The following is a 12,832-nucleotide window of genomic DNA, read 5'->3' on the forward strand; positions in this document are numbered from 1 at the left end:
CCTTATCCATCTGTGGCTCTGGGGAACAATTTCTTGGATGCTGACAACCATATCTCATCTTGAAGATATATATTTTTTTTCCTTTTGTAAGACCTCCTCTGGCCTGTGTTGTAAGTCTAATTTTGAAAAGTGTGTTACGGCCTGATATAAACACATATTTCCTCATCTCTTTTTTGGCCTCCGCTGGGTGTTTCTCATTCATTTGCCCTGTTCCTCAGCTGCAGACCAGATGAAACATGCAGTTTAGCACGACTATGCATTAGGTCTGTTATGAAGACTGATGGGCTGAGGGAGACCATGTTTTTCCCTGCTGTGCAATTATTTACAGTGGCTCCCTGTAATCTGAAATACTAACATCTTCCTGATATAAACATAAAACATCATCATACAGGAGGGCCACTCTCAGTCAGCGCCCGAGCTGTAGATCATGAGTGTTTGGTGTAAATGGTGACAAATGAAGGGGTGGGAGGTTTGAGACTGCGCTGGCAAACTACAAAAGGTGCACGCGTGCCAGTTGCTTATGAGCATGCTTATTTGTTTAAGGGTTTCCCTTAATGCCCATCTGCAGTGTTGCCATAAATGCCCATCTGCAGCTCTGGAATCTAAAACTGGCTTTGACTACTGTAGGAAAATCAACTGGCGGTCCTCCAAGTGTGTCATCTTCTCCTCTGAGAGAAAAGACGGACGGGGATGGATGGATGGATGAAAGGATGCCTCGACACGCTTGTTTCCCCACCTCGTTACAACCGTTTCTGTGTTATCAAGAGCTTTGGCCTGCTACACTACAGCACAGCAATACACTTTGTATTCGGCAACACGAATGTAGAAGCTAATCTTAATTCTTGCATTGTACCCTGTGTGTGAACATGCATTTCAATCAAATAGGTGGTAAAAAAAACCTCCAAAAATAGTGCTGGCGGCACTGCCTGGAGAGATGTGCTGTCAGTCTCCCTGTCTGATCATGAGCTATTATCCTCTCTGCCCACAGACAGGAGAGAGAGCTACACCAGTGTCTATGTGATCATGATCAATACATAATCACTTTCCTGTCACCGCAATGGCGCTATCAGGGGACAGTCCAGCCCCATAGACCAGCCATTTTAGAAAAAAGGGTTTGGCACGCCAATCTTTCTGACCTAGAAAGTGTGATGGTGTTGAACAGTGGCTAGGTGAACGCTGGACTCCTTTAAACTGTCATGGGATGCATTATATAATTTTACAAAGCTGGACTTTATTTAATTAGTTTGCAATGTGCTGTTGAAAGAAAAGTGATCGCTACGAGACCAGAAAAAAATGTTCTCCAGCCGACAGACAGACAGACAGTAAGCATGCAGTATACATAATTTATTACATGGCTTCATCGAACACTTGTCTAACTGGCCAATGAATGCATTCCGAGGTTTGCAATTTCTGAATAATAGACTATCTTTTCACATCTAATCATGTCACTCCAAAGTCAAAAAGTCTAGTTTTGCTCATAGTAATCAAATTACCACTGACAGCAAATGGAGGGTGAAAACATCCACTCGGAAGATTTTTTCCAATACATTGTCAAATTTACCTGAGGGAAAACATTATAATGGAAGTGAGGGGCTCAGCAGTGTTTCTGCATTTCAGACAGTGTACATAGAAACAGATTTAGAAATGAGCCATATATGGCCGACGCAGCAGAGACGGTGAGGAGAGGCACAAACTATGTGAAAAATACAAATTCTGCCACAGCATCAACTTAGCATCAGACACAGTGCACGGTGCATCATGACTGTGCTTTTAGAACTTAGGCGCTGAGCAAGCTCACAAACATCCTTTACTTGTTTGGTGTCAGGCCTTCTGTAGTTTGCCGTGGTAGTGACAAGACTTTGACACAGGTGGAGTGAAGGATTAATAGATTGTTCAAATGAAGCTGTGATATTATTAGAACAGATTTTTTTTATTTTGTGACTTGTGTCTTTACTTTTCAATTGGAATGAAGGGATTACTTTGACCACTTAGGGCAGAGCAATAACAGTTTGCTTCGTGAAAACCTTGATGTGGCCCAACTTGTTAGCAAGTTGTTGCCAATTTACACATCCAGCAGACATGGAGCCACCATTAGCATTCATTTTGCAGTAGTGCCTCAATTAATCTAGTGAATTGAATCTGTTCTCTCTCATTTTAGCTCTGTTTTGGTCTCCACAGTCTCCTGAAATGAACGCCTGCCTCTTAAGCCTGTAAATGCTACAGCGTGTGCACTAGCTAGTGGATAAGTTTGTCTCTCTGATGTTTTCTGCTGGCCAGGTATCCAGAGGTCACAGCTTGGAATCTACTGAGGGTGAAGGGAGTGACCCAAAACATTGACGTTATGGTAGCTTTTATAGCAGTGTGCAAATTTTAACCACCAAGTAGTTTGTATGTAACAAGCTGACATTTTATAAAAGCAATTTAATCATTTATTTCTCAAAGAAATGATCAAAAACAGCTACACTTCTTCTGAGACGCCAACATTTTACTTTTTTAGCTGCTCTCACCCGCTGTTGACTAATAGCTGTAGGCTACCAGACGGGGTGTGTATGTGTGTGTGTGTGTGTGTGTGTGTGTGTGTGTGTGTGTGTGTGTGTGTGTGTGTGTGTGTGTGTGAGTGAGTGTGTTCCACTTTTTTCCCTTTTTTCTTCCAACTTTGTTTTATCTAATATCAGCTTTGTGCTTACCCTACTGTAGAAACAAACCACCCACAATTCTGCGCTGTTATGCACACTCCTGCATCTCTACCCCTCTGCCCCCCTCCCTCTATTTATCCCAGCGTTCCTGCCTCTCTCTTTCAACCCCTGCAGTGTAAAGCCAGTCAGACATAAACAGTATTGTTTTACCCGGGTAGCGCTCACAGCGGGGCACTGTTAGCCCCACGCCTGATGCAGCCCACAGCTCTCCCCATGCCTCGGTTTTATCCCTTCTCCATGGCTGAGCGCCCGCATACATATGAATGCCCCCTGTCTTATACCCTTCACGCTTCTGAGCTGGTCTGAGCCGAGCAGAGCTGAGATGTTACACAGCTGCCTTGCATGTTGGACGTAAGGATATTGTAGACAGTGTAGTATCCCAGCGATAGTAAATGAACTGTAATGACACATTCTTTTTGAGTGATTATGGGTATGATGGTGCTTGAGCTGGGAGTACCTCCCTGTGGTGCAGTTTGCTGACTTGTGCTAAGCATGCTAAGGGTGAATTCTGGGCAATAGGGTGGGTGGGGGATGCATCTGTGTGACAGGGGAGCTCATAGTTTTGTTAGATAAACTAGAAAATAAAAAGCGTTGTGTGTGTGTGTCAATGTTATAATGAGGACTTTCTAATAGTTGTGTGCATGCAGTGTTTGGCATTCTGCGGTCGTATGATGTTTTGTTTTCATCCATTTAGTTTGATTCTCCTAATTGTGGAGGAGCTCATCGCATGTCTCCTATCACCGTTTCAAACAATGGTGTTAATTTGCCAAGAAAATGCAGTGTTCCTCGTTCTCTCTTTATCATCCTGCAGCATTTTTGATGCCACCAGCTGGGTTGAACATCTAACATTTTTTTACATTTACACATTTTATCATGCTCATGTTTGTCAAATAAAACGTTGCATTTTTAATGGTAGAGATTTCCTCCTGACAAGTCCTCCAAAAATATCTAGCTGTAGATAAAGCTGTGGACTGGTGTGGTATTTAATTTTCAAATTAATTTCCTCTCCCGGCCACCCTGCAGTGAACATTAAGTGTCTGCATATGAGCATCTCGCTCCGGCTCAAACCTACATCTTTATGACCTTCCACTGTTTCATTATCCTTGCAATACTTCTCTGGAAATAAGCAGGCTATACGCAGATGAAGCTGTGTGGCGGGTTTGTGTGTCACAGAAATAAGCTGCAATGTCCTTCCACAGCCGTGGTGTGTCACATTGGGCTGCATCCCCCGATTTATCCCCTCTCTGGTTCGGCGGAGATTCCTATTGATTTCCTATCACTGAGCCAGTGTACAGAGTAAATAGGAAGTGTGTGGCCTATTGTTTGTGTCACCTGATAAAAACAGAAAGCTAGACCCCCATGTCTTTATTCCGGGGGCCCGATCAGGAGCCACAGGCCCTTCAACCAAAAAACTACAGCTGTAAATTTGATGTAAGTGCCTCATATACAGTAATGGCACCTTTGAAAATGATGTGTGTTTGAATTATCGGCATGGTATTAAATCCTGTGAACCTCCGGACGTGATTAATGAGATTACACTTAGTGTGGGAAGACAACCGTAAATGCAGGCTGTATTTTCATACATGCTTGATGCGTGTCACCCTGTGGGTTACTGCCCAAACCAACAGAGGGAGAGTCGTTCTCCCAGGAGAAGGATCCATGCAATCTCTCAGTGTCTGGGCAAGTGAGACGAATCCATTTAGTCTGGAAATAGCATGATTGCACTGACTGTCCTTCTACATCTCCAACAGGGTTGACCAAGAATAGTCTGTAAGTAACACTTCAGGTATGCTGCCAAAGCCGTAGAGCGCACAGGACTACATGTGCATTTCATGTGAAGATATGTTCCATTGTAGGCTTTTTACATGGCTAATTCCTCCATGCGCAGCTTTTGTTATGAAGGAGCCATTCAGCTTTTTCTATCCCTGGAAGTTTATAGGTGTTGTGATGCTATTATTGTAACTGCCACAATGCTACAGGCTTCAAATAAAAGCCAGAGACAATATTCCTCCTACAATTGAGCTTATGGCCCTACAGCTGCTTCCATTTCTGCAGTGTCCCTGGAATTTCTGTGCATTATCAAGGGGAAGGATGAACTAATCTTGAAACAGGACCAAAACACTGGCTTTCCTAATCCCTCATTTTTTTTATCATGGGTGGTGAGGAGCATTTTGCCCCTGTGGGAGGGAAAGGAAGAGGGAGCCATTTCATGCTTCACTGGTTCAACTGTTTTTATGAAGATTTTTTTTTTCCCTACCCTCTACTACCCCCACTCCAATCCATAGTGTAACTGAATTTATAAAGCCTGTTTGCAATCGTCCGACACCTTTTAGAAGTGCGAAGGTACTTTTCATAATTAGGGATGCGTAGATGGCTGCCTTCTCCCTATGTAGTGGTAGTAATTTAACTTTAAGACAGATAAGGCTCTGTATCTCAGAAAAAAAGAGGTGCAATTTCCTTAGCTGTCTCTCATTTTATTCATTTTGACAATTGGCAAACACCTATGGCAGGGTATAATTTGCTTTCCAGCGTTTCTGCATGAGTACACCAATTTGGATTATTGCACACATCTGTAGGATAAGAGTCATATAATTATGTTTCCTTCCATTCTTTCAGCTCATTTATTGGACATTCTATTTACTTATTTAACACATTTCTGAGAAGTTTTCATGTACTGATGTCTTGTTCGGGCAGAGCTATGAACAGTCGACTCAGGTGTTACATACCAACATCTGGTGTGTTGAGCCTATGGTGTGTACAGTCATTGCAGCGAGGTGCGGCGCTAATGCCTATTGTGAAATGTGACAACTGAATCACATGTAAATTGCGAGTGAGTTTATTGGATTAAAGCAGAAAAAATTCCAGGTCTATCAGCAGCTGACATCAAGTTTTAATGTCCCCCTTTTTTTTTTGCTGAGAGACAGAAGAAACGCAGGAACAAAAAGGGCTCATTGATCCGCTGTGATCCAAACACTGCAGCGGGCATGGGTTGTAACAAGCGGTAGGAAATTTACAAGGTAAGCTCTGGCAACATAACAGCATAGGTCATCATAAGAGTATGAATTACTAGAACACCTCTGTCTCAGAGGAGCACTTGAGGCTCTTTCACTGTGAAATAATTGGGTTGCAACAGTGAAACTCCTACTCCAGTTGGAGAGTAAAGGTGGCTTTTGCTTTGTGTTGCTGTTACAGGACCACAGACACAGTGGTGACTATTAATCAGCGGTGGACACATGTAGCTGACGGCATAAAGAGGGAGACAAGTTCAAACACACCATGCGGATCTGAAAAAACATCTATGGTGAAGTCCTGTTGATGAAAGCCCCTTTGTGTTTTGCGGTGGTTACACTGAGCTGAAATGTTCTTCCTCTTTTTTTTTTTTAATAAAATATGTATTCCCTGAGTTTGTTTTGAATTCCTTGTAGGTTAGATGTATCTTTAGTCATCATTGTGCTCCACATTCGTCAGCCGGTCAGCTGGGGGTTGTCTCGGTGCTTGTAGAGCCAGCAAAAGCCGATATGCCAACAGAATACAGATGTCTGATTTGTGGGTTACACACTGTAAGTACTGTGTGCTTTGCAGGGACTGTGTTTCTGTCACATCTGGCACTGCATTTTTTATTTTCATGTTTTAATTCATGACTGGAACCTCTGAATCACAGTGTCACAGCCAAAACTTGCACTTGGTACTTGGTACTACAAGCCTTTATTATTTTTTCTTGCACTCTGCGGTGGACAGACTTAGGTGCCTGTGGCAGGACCTGCGCCGTCTGCGACAAGGGACATCTCCCTTTGTTGTCAGAACACCTCTAAACATCTTTCCCTGAAACAATTACCATACCATCTGTAGCCTCCTGCTCGCACGTTGCTCACTGTCAGCGTGTCAGCATCTTTTCTCGCCGTCTTTTTCCCCCTCTCCCCCGACACACGCTCCCTCACACTGAGACAGATGAGGAGCCGGGTCACTGTGAACTAAAAGGGATACGTTTAATTAGTTAATAGTCACTTTATATTCAGTTTTTCCCTGATACCTTGTAATGGAGCCGTCAATGGCGGATTGAACTGACACTAATCTATTTTCTGATTTGCCTTGAGCGTTTGAGACTTAGTATATTGATTAAGGTCCCTGCATACATTTCCTGCAAACCTCATAGAGCTGCTTCAATAAGAAAACCTTGTTGCTGCTACATACAGTACTGTTGCTGTGGGAGTAATGGCTGATTGCTCTGGTGTTAAAGGAGTGGTGATATTAAATTAGCATTTTTTTAAATACTCGTACCAACACCTACATTAACATAGCTAAACTTTTAATTGGACAAATCTCTCTACGCAGGCAAAAGTGTTTTCTTTATGTCTTGATGTGTGGGGCTCAGAGACACAAGCGGTTTTAAGAGATAAATGTCCGTACGTTGGGGGTCTGGACTGTCTCCGGAGGTTTCCTTTCACACGTGAACAACTCAGCAGGAGATTCTCCGCTCAGTGTTCAGACGAGGGGTTGAGCAGCAGGCAGAGGCGGGATGTAATGTATCAATTCTGCAGCGGAGATCACGTGTTTTTATCCACACATCGTCATCGGCACTTATCACCAAAAGCTCTCTTGACATCTCCGTCAGTGTCTCCTACGTGTGTGGCTCCACTTTTCCATGCTCAAATATCTGTTTCATTTTTGATTAGTTCTTTTTCATCTTTGCATCTGTCGAATCTGGTCATTATCTGGAGTTTGACTGGGGGGGCTGGCAGGAGAAACTCTGGAGAAAGTCCTGAGGCTCTGGCTCGGATACTTTTGTTCTCTCATACAGCCCCTCAGGAGGTTCAGTGCGGGTCTGAAAGCAGCTATATTGTTCATTTGATTGCCTTGTAGCCTTTAACAGGGTTTTCAGGTGCCACAATACACCTGCTGCTGTGCACATTCACATTCTTTACCTATGGAACACCAGCGGCGGTGGAGATCTTGTAAAAGTATAATTTGGCCATTAGTACATACGGTTACGGTTCCTGCTGTGTTATAATAAGTGTGTGACACATCCATCACTGTCATGTTGATTTGCACACAAGCTAACGTACCCAGCAGAGGCTAGCATTACGAGAGGTTAGATGACTAATCAGCGCCGACATGACTGGTTTGCTCAGTTAGGCCAGACGCCCGTTATAACATATTTCATCTGAAGTCATGTCACATTTGCCACAAGTAATTGACACTTTGACGACAGAACTGTACACACACACACAATCGGGAGACAAATTAAGGGCAAAGGAGGGCACATTACCAGCTACACATGCCGGGTTTAATATCATGTTGTTCGGCTCAAGAAGACTGAAACGTTAAATTGGTAACTTTTTCCGTTTCGGTTCAGCACTGCACAAAGTTATTATGGGGAGAGGGGTTGAGTAGTTTATTATTTTGCAGAAGGGGGAAGTAGTAGGATTTTATTTTCATATGGGAAGGAGAGGGGCATTGAAAAGTTTATGTTTTATTTCAGCCTTTTTATTTCACACAGCTTCCACCTGTGCCAAGCTCATTTACTCACTGACGACGGTCATAAATAATCAGTGGCTCTCGTTTCAAAAATAGAATGGCTGCAATGTTTGGGATGGGCTATTTGCAATAATTTATCATGGAAAATGGTTGGATATTGTGAAATGTATTATTCAATTTACATATTAAGTTTAAAATAGTACACAGATTCAAATTCTTTATGCACATTCATATTTTATGATTGAACAAGCTGTACCAATTCAGCCCTGTTTTATTATTTTGAATATAAGGGGGGAGGGTGTTTAAGATTTTCTCTATCAAAGCGAGAGTCTGATGCACAATAGTGCACAAGCGGTAGCGGCATGCTCTCTCCGTCATTAGGATTTTGATGAATCCCCTTGCTTTTAAAATTAAAAGACTACACATGAAACTCACTGTACGCTGCTGTTATTTAGAGCAGCACAATTGGCAACAAAGTATGGCACAGATGAGACTGGACTTTTGAACAAATCAAAAGCACATAGAGCGAAATAGTCTCATCTAAGTCCCCAGTGAAGAATAGATGACTCAGTTAATAACTTTGTCTCTCTCTGTTCCACAGGTACCACAGTTACCCGGGTAACAGCCACAGATGCCGACGATCCAGTGTATGGAAACAGCGCTAAACTGGTCTACAGTATATTAGAGGGGCAACCATATTTCTCCGTAGACGCTAATTTTGGTAAGTACAGTAGTTTGGTGTTTTAGAGTTTTGCACTCAACAATAGAGGGGACCAATATAATCCTGTATGACTTTTAAAAAAGGAGACACAAAAGGACGACACCTCTGTGGGGCAGACTATCCAACAGAGCTCTTTGTGCTGTTATTCATTGTTTGCCTGACAAAGCCTGAAGAAGATCTCTGCGAGATCGAAACTTTGCTTCATTAAATTTAATGAGAGCTATTAATACAGTGTGCAAATGCTTTGTCTGTTTCTAACCAATGGAGAACATAATGTATTACAAAATGTAATCAATGGACGCCACGCCCATAATGGGAAGAAAAGGGAAGAAATTGGCTTTACAGTGAGACAGTGATTACATCTAAGGATTATTTCAATAGTCTTTTTCTTCCAGACAGGGGCCAAGCACATTAGGCCAGAACCTTTTAGTATTTAAACATTGTCCTTTTTCATTACCTGCCTCGACTGAGATAAATGAGCTTACAAGGTCACCTCAGGTCAAGTAGTGGGCTATCAGAGTTTGACCAAGACTCGGGGTAAGTACATCGAAATGACAGTCACGAATAACATTACCTTAGAGGTGTCTGACTTATTATACGTTGATGCAAATTTGTAGTGTGAGCTCTGACCTCAGCTCTGAAGCCTGTTTTAAGCTTTCGGGACCTCCAGCAAAAACCTGGATGTTTGGATTGCAGCTGTGGCCACTTTGAGCAGTGGGGAATGATTAGAACTCCACATTGGAAATGAAACGCATTTAATGAATAAATAAGCATCACGTCCCAATTCATCACTTGGATAATTATTGCAAGCCCTGCAATACGAGCCGACATATTGCCGCCACAGTGTGTGATTTCAGATAGCATGGCGGCGTTCCAGAATCAGAGGCATGTCAGCCTTCGACAAGCAGGTGTGACAACGGCGGCTCTCTGCAAAAAAGAAACAATGCACCTAATACGTGTGTGTACCTTTAACACAGAACAGTGAAGCGTAATAAAGGCAGTCACGCCTCGAACAGGTTGTGTGAAAGGGGCTGGAGGAGGGCTTTGTTTGCCTGTCATCCACCCCAGCCACTTCCTGGCGACTCTGTTGCTGATAATCAATGCGAGCCATCATTCATTCAAAAATGATGTTGCCTGCGAACGTAATCCAGACATCGATTATGCTGCCACCGCGCTGTAACTGGTGAGGTAATTTAGAACTATATCAACATAATTTCGAAGACGCAAGGTTTGATCTACGAGGAAATCAGTTTTGCTTTTTTGGCTCTGAAGTCTGGGGCTACTTGGTAAACTGTGACATCTAAACACGAGCTGAAACATCAACATCCTGATTACATGAATATACATGAACATTCGGCTGTATATCTACGGAAACCATTTCCCGCTGGCACTCCCGCTGTACAGTCCTCCTGCTTAAAGTATCTTTTTAAAACAAATTCTTTATAATTCATTAAAATATCATTAATATGCATGGTTCAGTTTGTATGAATTTCTAATGGTGTCTGAGTCTTGGCAGCTGATGAAGGTCTCCGTGCTGCCAGTACAGTGGATTTCAATGAAAGACTGAGGTGACATCAGCGAGCGAGGAGGGTGGCTCCTCAATGTGCATGTTAGCTGCCTGCAGGTGCTACAAGTTGCAGAGATTCCAGCAGGTAGAAATGCAACAGCTTCCCCACCTGCTGGCCCACCTGAGGTAATCTCACTCTGTTGTGGTGCATTAGGTTTTAAAATGCGTATAAATTCCGAAAGGACAAAAAAGGGGTTTGTTGTAAAAAAGAAAAAAAAAAAAGCACTTATCAGAAGACCACATGGCAACTGTGTTAATGAGTGTAGTTAACTGTTATGTATATGCAGACGCTATTATGTAACCTCCCCACCATTTCAGCGAGCCTGTGGGGGGACAGCTTTACAAAATGCACCCTAAAAGGGAGCTGACAGTGTTGGTTATGGCTTGAAAAGTTGTGTAACAACAACAACAGGACTTCAGGTAACTCGGCCCATCTGTTTTTTGAAATGCTTTTAGATTATCGCTGCATGATGCTGCTGTTAAGTCAGGCTCGCAGGCTCGCTCCCCTCTCTACCCCGTTCCTCTACAGCTGCACACTAACTCCGTGTTTCAAAACATAAACAGTACACACACACACACACACACACACACACAAAATGTGTGTTACTTGGGGCGCTATAGTTAAAACTCAACGTGTGTAGCTTTAAGGAAAACGTGAAATAATGCAACGATGTGGTAAGAAAACAGAAATATTGAATAAGAAAAATATAAGCACCCACACAGCAGAGTGAAACAGAAATAAGTTTGTTGTCGTGTCTTAGTGGCTGGCTGTAATTTTAACAAGGCCTCACAGAGATCTTTACCAGGTTTAATCAGACAACAGTTAAGGACACCACGAATGGAAATAATTTCATACAAAGAATATTACACCCAGGTTATTGGAATCTGCATAATAAAACCACCTTGGCCCTTATAATGATCTACTGCGGATGGAGCTGAGTGAGGCTCATACGCACATTCAGGCTACACATGCACATGTAGGTGGGCTGAGGAAGAAATATATGCCTCTATCACTGGAATACATCGAGACAAATACAATGTCTCCTCGATTATGTTTGTCCTGGTTTAACTAGGTCATCTGATCGTCAGTGATATACTCAATATCACCGTGCTTCAATAATGGGCTGCACGGAATTCATTATTAAAACTAAGAAATTATAGGAATCATATGAGCTGAGCTTTGCTTCACTGTGTGTTTTCATCAGCTGACTGGTCGTCCTGAATGCATAAATGGGGCCAGTACTCACATGCTGCTGTGTAACACCACTGGGTTATGAATTCAAAATAATAATAATAATTACTTCCTTCTTTCACAAGGCAAACTCCTCAGCAGCGTCACCATGCATAAAGTTATCTCAAAACAGATTCCAGATTGGATCTTTAATTGCTTTTTCAGCTGACTTTTTAACATGTGTCTGTAAGCAATATGATTAAATAATAGTGAAATTACATTAATAAGAAATGAGATGGAAATCGGCTGCTCACAGTTTGGAAAACAGCACACAATAAACAAGCTGGAAGAAAGGCAGTCTCCAAATTTATGTACATAATTAGGATGAGCACTCAGTTCAACACATAGAATTTGTCGCTCGCCATCGTCTCTCTAGTCGCCGCGAACCCGGAGCATCTGCAGCAGGAACATGTCTGTGGAAGACGAGCTGAACGGACAGTTTAAGGATTAGCATTCATGCTCTGTGTGATTGCGGAGCACATGCAGATGGCTCATTCAAGTGAGCCAGATGTTTTAATGAATGTTAATGAAAAATAAAAGGTAAGGGGAAAACAACCATTAGAATGCATTTGACACTTACAACGCCACATTGGAAATGAAAAGCATTCGACAAATAAATAAACATCATGCCCCAATTCATCACTTGGTTAATGGCCGGTGAAAAAAAAAATCGAGGCAAATTTCTATGGAAATTAGTGTTTGTCTATCCTCCCTTTTCAGTGATTAGGAATTAATTTGAATAATTAACGATGATCAACAGAGATGAGAGCACTGCTTCTAGGAGGGTAACTGAAGAATGTTGCGTGTGTGTGTGTGTGTGTGTGTGTGTGTGTGTGTGTGTGTGTGTGTGTGTGTGTGAGTGCGTGTGACTTGTTTTTGTTGCTCATTTTATTTATGGACTCATTTGTTTGTGTGAGTGGAAGGGAGGTAAGCTTACCTTGGTAAAATCAGACCCACGATTAGTATTTACTGCTTCGACTAGTGACAAAATAGAATATGTCGAGTCTAAACATTGCTTCTGCACAGCAGGATTCCTGTGAGCAGAGCAGAAATATGAATAGGAAGGTAGTTCTTCATGTAACTAGGCAGTGTTTTACAATGAATACTTTCTACTTCTGATGCTGTGTCGATGTTCGCTCACT

General features: G+C 42.4%; 1 protein-coding gene across 2 annotated transcripts in view; it reads left to right on the forward strand.

Annotated features, from left to right (window-relative positions):
- Positions 1-12,832, forward strand: part of cdh8 (cadherin 8) — a 92,270-nt gene that overhangs the window by 51,266 nt on the left and 28,172 nt on the right. For both annotated transcript variants that reach the window (XM_034580488.1, XM_034580493.1), the window contains exon 4: positions 8,773-8,892. In XM_034580488.1, the coding sequence (XP_034436379.1) occupies positions 8,773-8,892 (120 nt within the window). The remainder of the gene's footprint in view (positions 1-8,772; positions 8,893-12,832) is intronic.

The sequence above is a fragment of the Hippoglossus hippoglossus genome, chromosome 3 (assembly GCF_009819705.1).
Source record: "Hippoglossus hippoglossus isolate fHipHip1 chromosome 3, fHipHip1.pri, whole genome shotgun sequence".
NCBI lineage: Eukaryota > Metazoa > Chordata > Actinopteri > Pleuronectiformes > Pleuronectidae > Hippoglossus > Hippoglossus hippoglossus.